General features: G+C 42.3%; 1 protein-coding gene across 8 annotated transcripts in view; it reads right to left on the bottom strand.

Moving 5' to 3' along the window:
• Positions 1-12,289, bottom strand: part of FAM135A (family with sequence similarity 135 member A) — a 91,024-nt gene extending 78,735 nt beyond the window's left edge. For 3 of the 8 annotated variants that reach the window (XR_008465292.1, XM_054194383.1, XM_054194382.1), the window contains exon 1: positions 11,825-12,289. Coding sequence is in view for 2 of the 8 variants with exons in the window: in XM_054194383.1 (XP_054050358.1) it covers positions 11,825-11,936 (112 nt within the window). In the remaining 6 variants the exon portion in view is untranslated. The remainder of the gene's footprint in view (positions 1-11,824) is intronic. The other 5 variants (XM_054194385.1, XM_054194387.1, XM_054194384.1 and 2 more) reach the window with 3 other exon arrangements.
• Positions 12,290-20,197: the final 7,908 nt, after the last annotated feature.

The following is a 20,197-nucleotide window of genomic DNA, read 5'->3' on the forward strand; positions in this document are numbered from 1 at the left end:
GAAACAAACAAAAACCTCTTAAGTGGCGGTATCTAGGAGACCTTATTCAATTCATTATCCCAATTTTTAAAGGGAAACATTACTATCACTCAGGAAAAGGCAACAGAATCCTGCTTAATATCAGGATTTATTCATAAATTATTTTTAAAGCTTCACAGTTATAAATAATTATATGAATGTAAATAACCACAGTTACTTAAATATAGTTAAACAATGACCTAATTTCATGGGCTCAGGGCAAAACCCAACTATTACAATTTTCTTCTTGCCTGGTTCTCTAAGCCTAGATTACTTCCCAGACAGCCATTACAAGGTTTGTTTCACCATTTCTAAAAAAGCTAATGCAAGATATCTATGACATTTTAACGGGCTAGACAAACAACCAGCTTAATCAAGCATTAAAATTCAAATTTTCCTACTTTTTGCTTTAAACTTAGCACCAATATCTGGTGCTCTGTGCAGCACACTGATAAAAACAACACACTACTTTGAGCTGACAACTTGATTATTCCCACTGAGCATCGAAGTCATTAATACGTTGCATTTATTTCTTTTCTTCTCCCCTATTAATAGATCATGTATGTGATACAGTAATTCATCTTGAACATTTATTAGGCTTATTCCCTTCTATCCTAGCATTGGTCTTTGTCTGTCTGACAAATGACATGATGTTATTTCTAAGCTTCTTCATTAAAAAGTTTAATATGAAAAGTTCTGTGAGCAGCACAGTTAAGAGCTTGCTTTCCTAGCGATGCGTCCTTCTGCCTCCACCAGGACAACCCCCTACCTTTCATGGCCCCTTGACCAGGCAAAAGATCACACATCCCACAGGTACCATGAAGCTATATCCACAGCAACTGGCCAGCTGCTGAAAAACAGACCCCATGCTAGCCAGCTTCTGTATTTTTTCTCCCAGTAAGGGCACTAACTTCTCTTCAGCCACCAATTTACACTAAACACTCTGTGAGCCCTTCTCCTCTTCCACATGAAGCTGAATTGAGCAATGGTTTCAACAGTAATTTGTGAAGAAAGAGGAAACAGAACATGAACAAACGAATTGTTTGCCTTTTACAAAGACTTCCCCTAAAAAGAAAACCCACATTTTAAAAGTTATGATTAAAAGGGTATGAAATAACTGGCACAAATGTGACTGCCTTTGAGTCAGAACCAGCAAAATGCAGCATTTTCATGAAAAGCAGTGGCAGCTCAGGATATGTGCTACCACATTAAGCCAGCCCTTTGTCCCGCTTTGGTCCTGTGTACCGTCTGGGTAAGAAAAAAGGAACCAAATACTACTATACCCTCATGCTTAAGAAGCAAGGGGAGTGGACAGTGTGTACCAGCAGTTAAGCTGCCCATTCACCATCAAGCTACCTTAACAACAGTGATGAAAATAAAGATAAATACCTCTAACTAAAGCAGAAGTAATGTATCCAGAAATACATCTGTAAATCAATTACTTTACTTGTAATTTTCAATTAATGCAATCAATCTATCTTTTCCTAACAATCTATTCAGAAGAGCAATACAGGGGAAAAAGAAAAATCAAGTGCTTACTCTAAGTACTTAATTAAAAGTCTTCTGGAACTTTACATTAAAAGCATATAATGATCTTACAGTAAACTAAGAAAAAACATAAATTGCAAGCTGTAGTATTTCGGCTTAAAGAACAAATTGCACAGCTTAATACATTCACCTTCTCATAATCTCAAGAATTTATGAAGGATGCACTATGTAAGAAAGAATAAAGTAGGAGAGGAAAGCTTACTAAAATAATTTGATTCTGCCCAACTGAACAGATTCTTCATAAAATATTAAGGGTCTATTTTAGTGTACTTAAAACATACTTCATTTTCCTACTTACACAAAGGAAGAAAGCGGTATCTCTTCGAATTCCATGCCCCAAGCAATGCCATTAAATAAAAAATAACTCTCACATGGATGGATTAATCTGGCATTAAAATGACTGCAATGACTGTTAATGTCATTACTCCGCTACACTTTATGAATCAGAAGAGCGCCCAGAAGAAAGTTGTTGCAACTTCTTCCTCACCCCAAGCAAACTTATAGTCAAAAAAATGAAGCTTTGATTTCAAGAGAAATGAAAAATAAATCTAACTGTACACATGCTCAGTAAATTATTTTAATAGGTAATAATTCCATATTATTGTCTTCTGTAAATAAAACAGAGCACAATTTACCGAGTTGAGTCATTGTTCCAATATCTGCTGTGAGGTCATGGTTTGAAAAGACAGTAAATACTGTTTAGACTCGACAGGCTGATTTTGTATTGGAAGCCTTTATGCCAAATAGTTACTGTCTTTCCTCCCACAGTAGGCATTAAGTCAGCGCAAATGATATACTGTGTACTCTTATTAACTTAAGAAATGCGATAGCTTGCCTGCTTGATCAAAGTTACATTAGGAGATAATATGATAGTAAATCTGATCCTGGATCAGTGGTCACAAAACCACTTCCTTGGTAGTTCCTACACTAATATCATCTGTGGTGATAGGCTGGATGGGCCAACATGGAAAAACAGCGACTCTGCTAGCACTTTGGTACAGATATGAGTTATTTTAGAAACACATGTAAGTACTGTATCAAAGCCTATTTTATTTTTCATCACCTAATGTTAATAACCTAATATAAAGTCAGTGGATTTGGGGCTGGCTTTACAGTACTACATCTTTAAAAATATATTTCTTGATTTCCCTTTTTTTCCTTGTGGTTTGGCTTCCAGCTTCCTACCATTTTAACACAACAAATTGAGATGAGCATTATAGCACATAAATTCAGGTTAAAAGTTTGATTCTTTGACTTTCGATGCAAAAATCTAAAAACTCTGGAAATATAAAATATTGTTTTCATCTTCTTACAATTTCTGTCCACTGCCTTTATTCTATACCCTCCAGAGAAATGTCATAGATTATTATTTTGTTCTTCCTTTGTTAATGATTTTCTGACCACAGGTCTTCTCAGAGCCTCCCTGCAACTCTTCTGTTACACTAAACGTGCATTAATTTTACAGCCAAATCCATACTATTCTAGTACGAAGTGCAATTTAGTTACAGTTGTGTGATACAAACATAAAGCTGAGGGACCATTAAGCAGTCTGCCGTTGCAAGCAACAACCTAACATGGTCATGGAAAAGTATTTCAGAATGTGCATTAAAGCTTTTCAAAAACATACTGTAGCAAACAAACATCTACATGTTGGTTTGGAGTAAGACTTGAAGCTCTCGCTCCTTGTTTATCTTCATACTGACCAGCAGAGGAAGAGCCATACTTTTCTCTGCAACCTCAGGTGGCATCTCCAGCAACTTATTTCCTGCTCACCTCCAAATCTAAGAGCACTAAGTTGAAATATGTGTAACCTTCTAAGTTTACTTAGCTATTACCAAAACCAGTCAAGGATCGGATTTTAATACTCTGTCCTTGAAGTCCCCCACTCTCTTTTCAACCATTGAAGCCTAGAGCAAACCAGATCTGACCTAACAGCCTACCAGCATCAAAAAAATCAACAAAAAACCAAACCAACAAACCAAATCGACAAAAAACCCCAACACATCCAAATAAACAAGCCCAAAATAAAATTAAATCACTCCTTGCTTTCCTTTATCTGCTTTAGAAAAGAAGGGACTAAACACAGTACATAGAGCACTGTGTGTGCTTTTTGATCAACAAATGCTCGGCAAAAGAAGTTTCTGAAGAAACAAGTGTCAAGTAAAGACAACAATGATCAGCAGTGATGGACAACTGTGATGGCAGCCTCAACAAATCGAGCAGAACTCAGCACAGGAAGAATGGATGACAGCAAGCACCATGAGAAAATAGCACATTATGTATTCTCAGCGGAAACGTCTTTAAAGGATTTCTCTCTCCTACTCTTGGAGGCTTGCTCCCACCCACCCCACAAACAGCCATCTCTGCAATTGTGCTGGCAGTTGTGGGGCGCAAAAAAAGCCACCACCGCCAAAACAAACCTTTACAAGTATTTTGAAGGCTAGTTTGTAAGTTTTTGGGGTTTGGTTTTTTTATGTAAACCACAACATTTCACTCACTTAAATACAGCACAGCTCCACAAACAGCTGCACTGATACCTCTGAAAGAGTACGCCAATATTAACATCTAACCCTGAAGACGTGAGCAAGGGCATGGCAAGAATTTAAGCAAACTTTGCTCATGAAACTACACGAGGTCTTCCACACCAGCAACAGCTTCAGAAGTTTCTGCCCCAGGTGCTCATTCCCATCTTCACAGCATCCATACATCGCCCCCGCAACACTGCCAACACAGTGCTCATGGGACAGCATTTTAAAATGAATTAGTTACCGTTTTAGAATCATCTATTTTTGCTGGGCTTGATCAGATCGCTTCCTTATCCTGTTTCAAAGCACAGCTCCACAAATAGTAGTGCCACGGCAGCGATGGGGAAGGGAAGGAGAGGGGCAGCAGGATGCAGCGGTTCCTCTGGCCGGCTCTGCCCTCAGCGTGCCCGGCTCCTTAAGCCACGGCCTGGGCCCAGCAAAGCAGAGAGGTTCAAGCGGCAGGGCGAGAGCAACTGCCCCTTCCCACGGCCATTCCTGAGGCGAAACACCCTCCATTCCGTCCCATATTCACTTCAAAAGTTCGAAGAGGAAGGAGACAGTACTCTCCTACCCCTAGGGAAGGACACAGACCCAGAGCCCAAGAGCCAGCCCAACCTCTCCCCTGCTCAGCACGGCACATCCCGTTCCCTCCTCACAGGCCTAGCTTCAACCTGGACCTGGGATATTTCTTTCCTGAAGGAGGCATGGGAGGCTTGGAAAGCCGAGCAGCTTCCAGCAGCTTTGTCCCAACAGGCCCAGAAACACGCTCTGCTCGCAGAGTTACCATCCGACAGACCTGGTGTCAGGGGACCGGAACCATTTTTGCTGAAGAAGGGCTCTTCCACTCCCTGTCATGGAGGAAGAGAGGGACAGGGCCACCCTGGTCACCACAGCCTGCCCACCCCAGCCCCACCAGCTGCAGCCTTCTCAGTACTGGCATTGCTTCCCCCCTCGCTACAGTGCCAAAATGAAAGTTACTTAAAAGAGTCCCTACTAAACAGGCAAATACAGCAGCCTTCTCATATTCAAGTTTTGCTTCTGTTTATTTTGCGTCTTGAAGGCCTTATGCCCCTCCTACCTCCCCCTCTCTGCATGGCATTTAACTGACAGAGCAACGCTGCTGCCGCGTGAGAAGCTGCCAAAAAGACTGACACAAACTTAAAACGGCATAGCTCTGTTTCCGAAATGACACACTCAAAATAAAACAAGTCTAATGATCACCTTCAGTAGTTTCAACAGGTAGACTTGAAGGGTTACATCAAAACAAAGCAGTAAACTGATTTTTGAATTAGCTTGAACTGTCACCAGTGTTATTTCAACAATTTTTTACTGTTTTATATGGAACAGTTTTTGTTCACTCCTTTTCTCCTACAATTTACTTGTCATATTTTTTCAGAAATTCTTCTACAAACGTTTTGTAATCATTAAATCCCTTATATGCTGCTTTCAAATGTGCTACAACTAGAACAAGCAAAACCACCTATTAAATACAACATAACACATCCAGGGGAAAAAGACCCAGCAACTGTGAACCAAAGCCATCAGATGTTTTCCCTAGCCTGCCAACAATGTAGCTGTTTTGTTTTCAAACAGGTCCTTGTTCCCTCTTGTCCTACCTGAGAAGGACAAACCGACAGCTGACCACACTGACCAGCCATGGAAATTCATCTTTTCATCTAAACTCCATCAGCTTTTACACATTTAATCAGTCAACAGGCAGGTACACATCTGTTAGAGTCTCTAGTCAACAACCCAAATTCAGACCAAACGTTTGTCACATCAGCTGACATTCAAATTAATTTCAGAGCCATACAATGTACTTTCCACATATTCTTAAGAATATGCAAAGTAAAATCGGCAGCAGGTAAAACCCAATGGGTTTAGGAGTTTAAGTAGACCTCCTTGCAGCAGCAAGGGCTTGCATTAGAAAAAGAAGTCCAGCCTGACAGGATGGCCACAAACTTGGAGATTTAAGTTTTGACTTCCACCTTTAGGTCTAGTACTGACCTCAACTGTTACAAGGTTTTTTCCTCTATGCTGTTTTACATGTAAAGCAGTAAAATGTATGTTTTCTACTATCTATGCCTCATTGTTTTGGCACTTCAAATATCCTCAGTACCTTGGCACATTTAGACCTAAATTATTTCACTGAGGTGAGAGGTTTAAGGTCAGAAGTGCATGAAACCATAGGTCCCAGAATTACCTGATAGCTTGCTTCATCTCAGAATTTGCCCATAAAATTCAGAAAATCTTTTTTAAAAAAAAGGTATGCATTTATAGAAAGCTAGATGGGCCACATATAAATAGGCAGGCAAGCAATATATACTGTAGTTTAAAAGTACTAGATAAGCAAATACCTCTACTACTAAAAGACAGCAGCATTAACAACACTATTTAGTTGCAGTTCTTTTTTACATGGAAATATACAATCATTATGCAGAAAAATCCTCAAGTGACGACTGAACTGACAGCCTGGGAAGAAAGTACAGTTTCTTTGAATAATACTTCTTAAACCTGCAGAGAAGGAAATACTATTAGATTTCTCTTGTGAGTTTAAACAGAAAGAAGATAAAAGATATACTGCAAGCCGTTCTGATACCAAAATTTAAAGGGAAACCTTGCTTATTAACTTTAGAAAATCATTTAAAGCATAAAGATAATTTAGGGGGTTTTATAGCCAGAAAGCATCTTATGCTCATCTAGCTTGACATCCTGTACACAACAGGTAATGAATGACCCATGTCATGATTGCTAACAGGGATAGATTCACGCGGTTACAACACGTGAACAAGGTTGTGATTATAGTAAGCAGAGCTAGATCTGAAAAACAAGACAGCTTATTATTTCAAAATGTCAGAAGTCAAAGGTAAGGCTTCCTGCACAACTGATAAATGCTGTAGATTTTTTTCTTCTAAATTCTAAGAATTTGGGGGTGTGGTGTGCAGAGGTTTGTGATTTATTTCATAACTGAGATTCAGCAAACTATATGCATACATATATGTATACTTGTATAGTATTAGACATAACAAATGTTTAACTTTCCACTGGAAAATTAAAAATAGTAAAAAGTATATGTTTTCAGTATTCCTGATATAAGTCATGCAATGCAGAAATGAGGAAATTTTAAATTTATTTTTAGTAAGAAAAATTGATAAAGGAGACCTCATATCTTGTTTCCGATAAAATTCCTTGCAAAATATAAAGTTCAAGATTCTTAGCACCGAAAATGTTTCCAGTTCCAAAACCTCTGAAGAAAATCCATTAATAAAAAGAAGACAGCACTGAAACCACCTAATGACAAATAGAACTGATGTCGTATCAATCTGCTTTAGCGTTCTCAACTTTTGTTCTGCTTGTAAGTTGAACTCTGCGAGGTTTCATTCTGTTCCTTATTTCTCTGCCTGTTCTTTCCAAGAATAGTGCTGTCACCAATTTCCTGCTTGAAGTAAACACAATTTGCTCACCTGACTTCTCTTGACCCCAAACTATGGCAAACTTATTTCCTCTCTTTCAGACTTTTTTTCTTGTATACACTTTGTTGTATACTCTTGTTACCACAAATGTTCCATGTATTGTTCTTTGAGGAAGACAATTTGTACGACAGACTTCTACAAATATCAGCAGCACTGCATTACCAACATACCAACTGCTTTTGCTAGAAATGAATGCATAAATATTTAACTGCTGTGTTCATGCTTCTACACTGACGTAGTTTTCTATACACAGTTCTTCATGAGATATAGCCCATGAATGAACGTGATCAAAACATGCTTAGTAAAATGCTGGAGTAGGCCAAAATCAGCAGATGCTTACCAAACGTAAAAGCACGTGTCTTGCCACGCAGAAAACATACAGTGCATGAATGTCGACAGAACGTAAGGATGTACTTTACTGTTTTGCCTAGCTGTGGCAGAAAAACACAGAAGTAGCATTTATTCAGAAACACTGTCTGACTGTAGCAAGCTCACAGGGAGAAGAAAAAGTGGCTTTTTAGTGGATTTAACCAATCAAACCCAGTCTCTTGCTCCCGATTTAAAACAGTCAGTCTTGAAGGTTCCTATATAGGATCCTATATCCTACATAAAAGCATTTGAAGGTTGCTATATAAACAAACTTTTAATTTCAAAAAGAAGTATCGCATTTTCCAAGCTTTTTCACAAGGAGGGAAAAATGAATGCAAGATCAAATAGTTCACAATTCAGGAAACTGTAAGTTATGCTCATAGTTTAAGCAAAAAAGAAATTGAATTGTATTACTTAACATGGATACCTATTTTGGCTATATGCTCTCTGATCCAATGGCCTGTCAGAGGTACCTGACATACAACAGCAGGCTGGCAAAACAAATATCCATCATCAACAATCGCTGGTCAATACACAGATGCTACTCATCTATCCTGCCATGAAAACAATTAAAGCACTAGCAAGACCGTATTTTTCCATGGAGAGGAAAAGGGGAGGGGGGAACCCCACACAACAAAAATGCAACTCTTCCACCTCGATTAACAGGAGGGTATATTCTGCCAAGCCAACCCCATAGGGACTGGGGACAGAAAAGGAACAAAAGAATTTCAAGACAGAAGACACAAAGCATAAAATGAATCATTTACCAGGCAAGGGTGAGAAGCACTGGTACGTATCAACAACAACTTCAAACACTGAAACAAAGTCAACAGTAACAAGAATCTACAACCTTTTATTATAATTCTCATGCTGAGGTCCATCTTTGATACCAGTTTAACTTTCACATCTGTTCAGGACAGCACCCAGGCCGGCAGAGAGACACAGGCACCAGAAGTCCCAGCACTACATCAATAAACATTTAGGTAGACTGATATAGATATCTAGGTTCTCTTCAAAGAAATAAAAAAACAACAGCACAAGAGTCAGCGTTACAGACAGGGCTCCCCTATCTACTACCTGCAGTAGTTCAAACCACAGTAATCTGCTTCGCCCTTCTGCCAGCATTTGCTTTCCTGTCCACCTCGACAGCCAGCCAGATGGCCTAGGCACACCTATCCCATCCTAACCACTTCCAGCACCCTCAAAGAGAAGCTCGCACCAAAACATCAGACCCTAACCTGGTGAGAGTGAGATGCTGATGGAAACATCCTGTCACTGGGTGTTCACATCTTAAAACCACAACAATCAAGTCCACTAGAACTTGCCAGAGTCTTCCTCGGTGGGGAACTGACTAGCAAAGTCAACAGGAAACACTAGAAAGAGAGATGGATCTTGATTTTTCACATCGCTCCGTGCTTGGGAACTGTATTCACTAATTCTTCTACGTGGGATAAAATGCAACAGACAGTCCTAGAACTGAGCTTTGGAACACAGATACTTCCAAGGGAAACGTTACAAGCACAAAACTAGAGTGCCAGGTAACAATTTCACAGCCTTCATTGGGGCGTCAGTGGCTTCAGAAAAGACGCTGGGGCTTATTTCTGATGAAGCCTGAACAGAACCCGAGGTGTTATTTTTCAGGTTTTGCTGAATTCAGAACTAAATTCTACAATAATGGAATCAAATTGAATCAACAAATGTGTTAGGTTGTCTGGCACATTCCACAAAACACAGTTCTGAAGACAGATTTAGGTTGCTGTGTGCGCTTCACTATTACTGATTACTACTCATGCCAAACCTTACCCAGGCCAGTCACACTGACTGTAATTTAAAGTGAAAATAACAAATCAACTTTATTAATAAAGCAGTTGTTAATTTAAGAACTAAAATGATATGCTCCCATATTATATCAACCAACTCTTACCAGTTTTACAGGATTGTATTTCACACAAAGGAAATTTAAATCCATCCAAATAATGAGCTCGAATTCATGTTCTGAAATTTTTATTGATTACTGAAGGAAAGCTTAAGAACTGACTTATGCTTCTTACGGGGTAAAAAATGAGAAGTGGGAAAAGGAAAATATATTTGGCCATCCAAGGAGAGCGCTGACTAAGATTTATAGCTGAGCTCCGACATACCAAATGCAGGTACTCAGCCTGCAACTACTGGCACAGGCGTATGGAATAAACAGAGCAAGATGACAATTCTGTGTTTCACTTAAAAGTATTTGCAAAAATACAACCTGAGCCTGTATTATTGTTCACTGCCTATAGAACAGTATTTTCAGTTCTAAGGGGGAAAGAACTGTTGAATGGAATAATAAAAACTACGCTGAAGTATTTAATTTGCTCCTCCACAAACTCAGAATTCTTTCATCCTGAAAAGGCCCTAACATTCCAGCAAAACGCAGCTTTACTGAACCAGGTTTGGACTCTCGCTGTCATCCTTTAGCAAGGGCCAAGCAGTTTTTCCTTCACCATCAAAATGCTAAGTAAGAGATATTTTATGGATGAAAATGTAATACATTCCCTCCCCAAGTAATAAATAAGGATCACACCAGTAGAATTCCCTCCTGCTTATCGGTCCAGCAAACTAAAAAGAAGCGTGTGTGGATTTTAGCTCAGGCTTTGCCCATGTACAAGACAACATTAAGCTAACTGACTGGATTCCTTAGAAAGCAAAGCAAAACCCAGCAAAACAAAACAGACATTTACACCCGCCTGCTTGATAAAATGTAAGTTTGTTTACCTTTCCATCTGAAAAAAACACTGCAACCTGGAGAAAGGGGAAGTGGGCTTACACCCTTCAGCACGAATACCTCTTTAGTTATAACATTAACGTGACCACAAATCCCCCCAATTAGAGTGTTTTAAAATCCATTACGCTACGCAGTTGCTCTTCAAAGTGGTACGTCTGCAACATATAATCATGAAACAAAGTTTTCAAACAACTTCTGCTGAAAATTTTTCTTAAAATAAGACAGAAAGGGAAGATGATTTCCACAAGAGCCCTTACTGCCAATTCTGACATAAGCGTCCTGAGGCTAACTGACCCCTAAAGATACCCTTACGGATAGCAACGGGAGTTAGGAGCCTCTGCTGAAAGCCTCTGCACCGCCTCACTGCAGCGCCGAGCCGGCCTTTCGGAGGAGAACAGGCTTTCCCCCGCCCGGCCGGCCGGCGCCACCGGGCGAGCGGCACAGCCGGCAGTGCCGCCCTCCGCGCACCAGGAAATCGCTGGGAGCTATTCCTAACGCTCGGCCGGCAACTTTCCACACGCACATTTGTTTGTTTGTTTGTTTGTTTTATATTCAATTAAAAAATCCCAAACACCGTTTCAAACCCTGGGAGGACGCGGTATTTCTCGGCGAGGCAAGGAGGGAGAAGGCGGCAACGCCTCCGACCCGCTACTCAGGCACTTCACCGAGGGGACGAGGTGGACATTTATTTCTGACCTATTTTCGGCGCGGCCTCAGAGCGATAAACAATCCATAAACAACGGCGGCGAAACGCTGCCCGGGCAGAAACTTCCCGGCCCCGAGCCCTTCCCCGGCCGGGGGGAAGCGGCGGCCGGCGAAGGGACTGGAGGGACGGGACCGCGGCGGAGCCCCCCCGAGCGGCCGCCAAGCCCCCCGCCCCGCCCGGCCGCCTCCCAGGCCAGGCTGCGGAGTGGCTCACGGAGTTTTCCTGCCGAAGTGCGGGGGGTCAGCCCGATACAAACAAGTCCCCCGCCCGCCATGCCCGCGGCGGGCACAGGCCGGGCGCAGAGGAGCGCGTTGGGCGCCCGCGGCCCCAGCCCCAGCGCCACGGGAGGGACGGGGGCACCCGGCGGGAGCGCGTCCCGGCCCGCCCCGCCGCTCTCCCCCACGGCTGCTCCCCCCGCACCCACCTGGGACACAAAGGAGCGGCTGCCACTGCCCTCCGATCGCCCGCCGCCTCCTCGCCCGCGCTCTCCGCGGAGTCCAGGCCGCGGCAGCACCGGGATGGCGTAGCGCAGGCATTCGACGCTAGCGCCTGCTGCTCCCGCGGCGGGGCCGTGCCGCCGGCGCCCGCTCTGCGCTGGGCGGGGGAGGCGGGGGGGGGGGGGGGGGCGTTGGGAGCCGGCCCCGCCGGCCGAGCGCCGCTTCCTGCTCCCCGGCGCCGAGTGCCGGAGCCTGGCAGCTGCCGCAGCCTCGCAGCTGCCGCCGCCGGGGGAAGGGAGGGGGACCGCTAGGCAGAGGCCGGCGGCGGCGAAGCCCGCGGCCGCCGCATCCTGGGCTTCCGCGCCGGGCTTTCCGCGCCGCCTCCGGCTCCGAGGAGTCGCCCGCGCGGTTCCTGCGGCGGCCGCTGGCAGCCGGAGGCAGCCCCGGCTCGCCCCGCCGCTGCGCCCGCCTCGGGCTCGGGCTCGGGCTCCCCCTGCCGCCCCGCCGGGCCGGGCCGCGGCTCGGGCTCCTCCTGCGGCTTGGCGGGGCCGGGCTGGGGCGGAGGGGAGAGGCCGGGAACCCCCGGGGCCGGCAGGAACGTGACCTACCCTGGGCTTGCTATCCCCTACCCGCGGCCCCGTTCCCCCACAGGCCCGTTCCCCCGCAGCCCCTTCATGGCGCACACCGGCAGGCGGAGGAGGCCTCCCTCCTGACGGCGGCCCCCGCAGCTAGCTCTGCCCTCCCGCCACCCTCTGCCCCGGCCTGGGCGCGGAGCCCCCGGGTAGCCCCCGGGGCCCGGGCTCTTGTCAGCCGGGCGGGGAAAAGGCACCCCGGGCTTGGCAGGGGGGCAGCGGAGGGGAACGAGCTGTGGGGCACCTGTCCAGGTGGAGGACTGCAGATTATGTCTTCGGCCCTTTTGAGGAAAAAGTTCTTATTTCTGGAATAAGATGTTCTAGCGATATGTGACAGCAAAACGCAAGTAAATGGGCTGTAAGAAGGGATAATAAACCCGATTGTTTTAACACAGAGGAGGAGAGATGCTGGGTACCACAGTCTCATGAACAAATGCGATGCGTAGCTGGGACGTTAGTTGTTTCAGAGAAAGAAAACAAAACAATCGGCTGTCTGGAAGAAAAATCTTTTCCTTCTTCCCCTCCTATCTGCTTGCTCTTCATCTGAAAAAAAAAAAATCTTAGATGTGAAGAAAACTTGCATGAAGATGGTTCTTCAGACTCCAACATGGGCTTCCTGTCTGAGAGCCAAACGTAAGCCTGTAGCTGTTTTGCAGAAAGAGGAGTTACAAAGCAGTGGATTTGCTTTTAGTTTAGGAAGTCTTTCAGGCCGGTCATGTGGCCAGAAATGTTAAATTTGATCCATTGGCCTTTGGATAGGATTCTTTGGGTAATTTTGTTGCCAATTGATTTAGCATCCAAAAATGCAGGCACAGAGTTAAAAGTGTGAAAGCAGGTAGCCTGGGCGATGCTGGGTTGGGAGGAATGACAGAGGGATGAGAAGCTGATCACGGTGGAGTACCAAGACCAGCTTTGTCAGACACCCCTGTGAGTTCCCAGCACCTGTTTGTTTCTGCAAAATCTGATGGAGATTGGCCTGATTGCTGCCAGCAGAAACATACTGCAGGCTGAACTCAAGGCTATCTGCAATTTAATTTTCGTAAAATAAATCTCAGTTCATGGGAGATTAATGATTTAAATGAAACTTGCATCTGATTTATCAGGACCACGCGAGTGTCTCAAGGCTTTTTAAAAAGGCCGTTCTGAAAGCATCGGTACTGATCCTTGAACCTGAGAACACATGGCTGCTGTTTTGCTGCTTTACCCTTGGTTATTTCAGGATGGGCTTGAGTTATCTGCTTTGTGGTCCTGCAGAGTCAGTTCTGACATACCAAAACCAATACTAAAGCAGTTTGTGCGTGGCTGACAAAAGAACCCACCAGGCCTAAACACAACACACCTCAGACTTACTTGGCTCAGAAATGCGGTGGTTTTGTACTAAAAAAATGCCCGGCACCAGATAGTGCCTGTGGCTCTCAAGCTATGTTTTATTGGAGATGTTCTGGTTTCTGAATAGTCCAAGGCCAGGCTAACAGTTTGGATGGGCTTTATATATTTGCACAGACACATACTTGTCTGGCTCATTGTTTTTGTTATTTTATCTCTCCTGAACCTTGCCTGGACTTCTGCTATAAGGAAAATGTATCTCACAGGCTTCTTTCCCATTACGTGGAGGAAGCATTTCTTGGCAAGTCTTTTTGCCTGATATGAGCAGAAAACTGTCAGCTTGTTCCCATAAATGGCAGAGTTCCCATTAGAGAAATTTAATTTGCTCCCTCACCAAAATCCACTTGTGAAGACCTATCATCAATCATCCCAACTGCTGACCATGCCCTTCTTTTGCTTGTGGCCATGAGCCCTGAATTACGGGATGGGGTCCACTGATCGGCCTGCATGTCTTTCTGGAGACTCCCTGCTTGTTCATGTAAAGAAGGATGATCTGACAGCCCTTCTGAATGAAGAGAAACATCTGGAACAGCAGTTCTTTCAGCCTCTATGCAAAGCTGCTCTTGTTTCAAGGAGAATTTAAAGTTTGGGTGCTGTACATAAAAACTGCCATGAAATGGCTGCCTCATTCAAGACTTGGATGCATTGGTAAGCATTACAGTTTAGAGATGCCTGTCAGGAAGTTATGGATTATTCTCACTAATAACTAGCATCGAGAGGCCTAGAAGTAATTCATTTCTTAGGTACGATGCAGGAGATGCTAGAAGCAATTCTAGTTCTACCAAAGCTGTTTTTCCCATGGGAAATTAAATTAAATCCTAAAATCCTATTGTTAAGAATTGTTACTAATGCAGGATTTTGTTACAGGAGTAGTTCACTGATTTATGGCTATTTCTGCATAGCTCAATGCAGTACTGATACTGGTGTATATCCTCAAGCTATTGCCAAACTCATGCAGACTTGGAAAAAAAAAACCACGCAGCCACCAGCAGCTGAATTGAGAAGCATGACTGAGAATGCAGATGTGATACCACACAAAAGCAACTGCACTGCTTCCAGTTTCAGAGCGGCTCTGACCAGTGGTAACTCAGGGACACCTCCACACTACTCCAGTGTGTAGTATAGGCTGAGAGAGTTGGAGTTGTTCAGCCTGGAGAAGAGGAGGCTCCAGGGAGACCTTATAGCAGCCTTCCAGTACTTAAAGGGGGCCTATGGTAGGGAAGATGGTGAGGGACACTTTATCAAGGAATGTAGTGATGGGACAAGGGGTAACGGTTTTAAACTGAAAGAGGGCAGATTTAGATTAGTTATTTGGAAGAAATTCTGTACTGTGAGGGTGGTGAGGCACTGGAACAGGTTGCCCAGAGAAGTTGTGGATGCTGCATCCCTGGAAGTGTTCAAGGCCAGGCTGGATGGGGCTTTGAGCAGCCTGGTCTAGTGGAAGGTTTCCCTGCCCATAGCAGGGGGGTTGGAACTAGATGATCTTTAAGGTCCCTTCCAACCCAAACCATTCTGTGATTCTATAGCAAGCACACAGTGGGAAAAGAATAACGTGGTAAAGGGCCAGGGAGGCAGAGTGGAGCCACGTTAAGTCTTGGAAAATTGTGTGAAGCTTGATCTTGATTCCTGGGAGAAGAAAACCCAATGAATGTTCTGGCAAGGAAGCTTGGTAACAGTGCACATAGGTAGTTGGTGTATCAGGAGGCCATTTAAGAAGAGTCTGGAGTAAATAAACTGGGAGAATAGTCTGACTGAGAAATCCATGTAGGTGGACAAAGAGAAACATTGAATCTCATAAAAATTACCAGAGGATAAAAAATTGGACAGCAAATAGGATGATAAAGATTGTCAGATTTTGAGCCAACATTATATTGCAGGGATTGTGTATTGCTGTGTCTAGGATTTAACATTGAGTAAGTGTGAGTGGAGGAACGATTCCCTTCAGAGAAGCAGCTGTTGATTGTGCTTCTTTGCTGTCAAAATATGGAAAAATGCTGAATGAACGTTCAACTGATTGCTCAATGAAAATAAAATTCTAGACAACTGCCAGATTTGGCTGTGTGCCCCAAATGAATATCCAGATATAGGATACACAGCACTAAGCGTGTGCATTTGCGAATAACAGATTTGTGTGAAACATCCTCTGCAATGGCTTTAATCATAAGAAAACATAGAAACTAATTACATCTTGAGAACATTTTGATAACTGTGTGCTGAAAACAGTGAATGAAAAGATACTTTTGTGTACTGCAAGGGATTGCAAAGTTCTCATTAGAACATATAATTACAAAATCATAATTAAACTAGTATGCTGCTAAAATAGAAAGCGTTACAATTGAGATGTCATTTTGGACTTTAAATAATTTAATTTGTAGAATCTAAAATTAGCTTTTAAACCTTATTATATAGCGAATGGATGTAATATATATTTATAGGATTCACAGAAGATTGGTTAAAAGCTACTTTTTTACAATCATGATTTTTTCCTCGTATAACAAATAGTGGGAGGTTTTTTGTCATTTGGGGATTGCAAAGCAAAAGGGGTGAAGAATCATGAATCATATATAGAGAACAAACTAGTGATATAAAAATATGGCTACAGAATTTAAAGGGTCAGCCTCCTCTTGTCAGCAGAGGCTCTGTAAAGGCTGCTCGAAATGGGGAACAGGGTGCTGTAGCTACCTTCAGCTTGCATGCTGTTAGATTGAAGCAAAAACAAGGAACTTGCTTTTTTTAACACACAGCGTGCTAACAGTGATATAGGGAACCCTTTAAACCACTGCTATAGTTGGTGATTTCTGAGAAAGCAACAGGAATTTAGGTTTAGATATACCGACTTTAATAAGGGACCTTCAGGAGACGTCGGAGAAAATGGCTAGATAGAGGATTAAATGAATGGACAGAGGTTATGTGTTGGACAAGTGCAAGTAAAGGTGGGAAAATAATTAACACAAGGAGATCAATTAATAGGAAGTGGTGCTGTAGAGGTAGAGGAAATGATCCAAAGATGGAAAAATACACTCAAAAGGGGAAAGAGAAGGAGAGAAACCACTAGAAGACAGCAATGTGAGGCTTGCAGAAAAGTAAGATTTTAAATACAGCATGTTAATTATCCTTCAGAACCAGGAGAAAAAAGGATATGGAAGAAATATAATCCACAGGGCATCAGAACAAAATACCTGTAGTCAGTTAGAAATGCTGGGGAAGACAGATTCAGTTTTGCTTTTCTTTACAAGTGTAATGAGAAAATATTGCAAGAGTCAAGGGCACGGCATATGTTTTATTAGTGTTCATCAAATGAAAGCCAATGAGGGAAGATGTAAAAAAAATAGTTGTGAGTCTCATAGCTAGGACTTACAAAAGTAATCTACTTGAAGAATGCCTTTAGAAGTCTAGTGCCAAGAGAGGCTACAGAAAATACATTTGCATTAACTGTCATTGCTATTTAGCAAATTATGATGTATCAAACCTAACTGTCTCAGTGCTGTAATACTTAATAATCATATCGACATCTAACAATTTCATTTTTCGTCCTTTTTGGGAAAGCTGCAATAGTGACTAATTACACATTCCAGATGGCAATAGCAGTGCTTTCAGCGCAAATTCTCTTAGACAGTGATGAGACCATAAGAGCCCTGTTTGCAGGGTATGGGTACGCTCTTCTGCCGAGTCTCTGAAAACAGTTTTTTCCAGGTTGTTCCCTGGCCCTGTCATGGGTGGGATATGGCTCTTGTGTCTCTGACCCCAGCTGCACCCACGCTGAAATTTCTCCCTCCTGCTTGGTGACACCTGGGGCCGGGTGCTCCTGACACCCATGTGAAATGGTTTCTGCCTTGGAGCCTGCTGACCTGGCTGTTGGAAGGCTACTCATAGCCTAGCAGGTCCTGCCTCAATACTAAGTATTTCTTCATACTCAAATCACATTTTACTTTGTCTTAAGTTGCACTTAGCATTAACAGTTCTCTTTATTACAGTCTGCAGGGAGTATTACAGATACGGATGTTCTCACCAGAAATCACTGTTTATCACATCGAGCTGCTCAAGATTAGGACTACCAGCTCTTCCCATAACTTCACTCGGTCACTGATGGTCTCTGAATTCTTTCCAATTTTCTGTAGTATTCATATGGAGCAAAACACAATATTTGAGGTATAACCCTGCTGGTACCTGATGGAGAGAGACCCCGGTGTGTACTGATGGGTCAGTTTGTGTATGCAAGTCAAATGTCCCACAACTTTTTAATTTGCAATATTTAATTTGCATTTGTTAATATCAAATGAGATGTTCATGAACAATTTTCTATCCATTACCAACTCCACGTTATTCTGGAGTGTTTTCTCTCTTCTTGTGTTTGGTTGCATTTTTCTGAGCTCAGTGTTAGTTTATTTTTGCCAGTCATAAGTCATATACCTAGTTTCTCTGGAGCTATTCTTTTTTTGTGCTGATTGTTTTTCTCAATTTGGCTATCATTTCTAAGATTAATTAATGTATTGTTTGATTTTCCTTCTGAAATACAAATTAAAATCATTAATTAAGACCAAACCTAAAAAGAACAGTTAAAATATTCAACTAGATGCTTTCCCCCAACTTTCTTTGTTGCTATTATGTCTTTTGTGTACAGTGTCTTTCCCAAACTTCTGTCTGATTGTGTAGTATAAGATTTACTGTTATTCATTTTTAAATGAGAGTATATACTGCTGAGAGCTGAGGAGCCCAGCAATGCAATAAATTCATATGGATTTATTCTACAGCATGTGATTGATGGTTGAAACGAGCTCTCGGCTCTCATAATAAGCTTGAAAAGAGGAGGGAGAGAGAGGTATGGTGTAACAAACGTGAGCAAAAGAGAAGAAAAACCTTTTGTGACTCAAGCATGTTTTGCTCAGTCCTTTGCTCTGTGTTTGTCAAGGACTTAAACAGTCGTGTATGTCCTGAGGCTGGGGCTTAAAGAACCTGAGTCCTGTACTGGTTTGTTACAGGCTGGTACAGGAGATCCCCACCGTTGTAATTGCAATCACAAAAAAAAGAAAAAGAAAAAAAAAGAAGACTTTATTAAGATTTGAAGGTGAAGTAAAGCATAGGCCTCAGTTAATTCCTTAATTTCCTGGAAATGCAGCTCTGTTAGTGGAAAGGCTTTAAAAGCTTTGTGCGCCTTTGGTGTCTAACTTCTTTCAGTCAACAATAAAGTCTCTAAAGCACGGGATCAGAAAAATAGTTTGTAGATAATCTCAAATCTAAGGTATTGTTGATTTTGAAATGTGTTAATATGATGTTTTATGTACAAACAGCTGTGATTTTTTTATTTAAATTGTCATATTTTATATCTAGTTAGAACATGAAATTCTGACAAGTTTACAACCTCAACTGTTAAAAAAAAAGCATCGTGGCGGAATTCACATCATGTCACACAATTTCAGGACTGTGAGGTCACTTATTATTTAAATCTATGACTGCTGTACCTATATTTTGGATTAAAAAATTCTTGTGTTGAGAGAGAAACTATTACTTAAATAGGAACTTCTGAAATGCTGGGATTTTGAGGTGCTAATGATCACAGCAATTTGAAAGGTACGAAAATGGAAATTCACAGGTGAAATGCCACTGTGAAACAACTAAGTCAAGAGAAACACTTTTTTTTTTTCCTAATATCAAGCAAGCATTTCAACAGACTCAGTGGAAATAAAGCTTTTGCAATAGAATATTGTCTTTTTCAGGGTTGCTGAATGAGAAAAAATATTCTGAAGGTCTCTGGCCTTTGCATAGCATTAGATGTCATTACAAGATGAAAGGGAAGTTGCAGCTGAGGGCAAATACTTTCATTATTACTACAAATGGTCTGCTTCTGAATTTCCCTAACTAACTCTTGAAGTCCTCTCCTCTCCAGTGTCACTCTGAAAGTGGTTCAGGTTTCAATTGTCCTGGAGAAAAGTGAGTATAAGGTTTGGGAAAAAAGGTGATGCTGTGTTGGGGTGGGCCACCTTGTGTCTCCAGCAGAAGAATGTTTTCAGCTACCTCGCATATGAGTCGGTTCAGGTATCTGCTGAAGTGGAAAGCTGTAAGATTAATTTTATAAAGAAGGATGAGCAAGAACATCACAAATTCTACTCACGACCAAAAGTCATACAAATACTGCTGCTTACAAATAGGGAAGAAAAATTGTTTTGCAGGTTATTGTTCAAATTTGTGCTACCGCATTGCTTCAGACAGTTCTGACATAAAATTAGTTTTGCAACTAACTAATAAAATGGAGGAAAGATCCTTGTCCTTTACCATGTCTGCTACAAAATATTATTTTTTCTCATTATTTTATCATAAAACTCACATTATCTGAGATTTTCAATG

Source organism: Rissa tridactyla, chromosome 3, assembly GCF_028500815.1.
Source record: "Rissa tridactyla isolate bRisTri1 chromosome 3, bRisTri1.patW.cur.20221130, whole genome shotgun sequence".
In the NCBI taxonomy this organism is placed as follows: domain Eukaryota; kingdom Metazoa; phylum Chordata; class Aves; order Charadriiformes; family Laridae; genus Rissa; species Rissa tridactyla.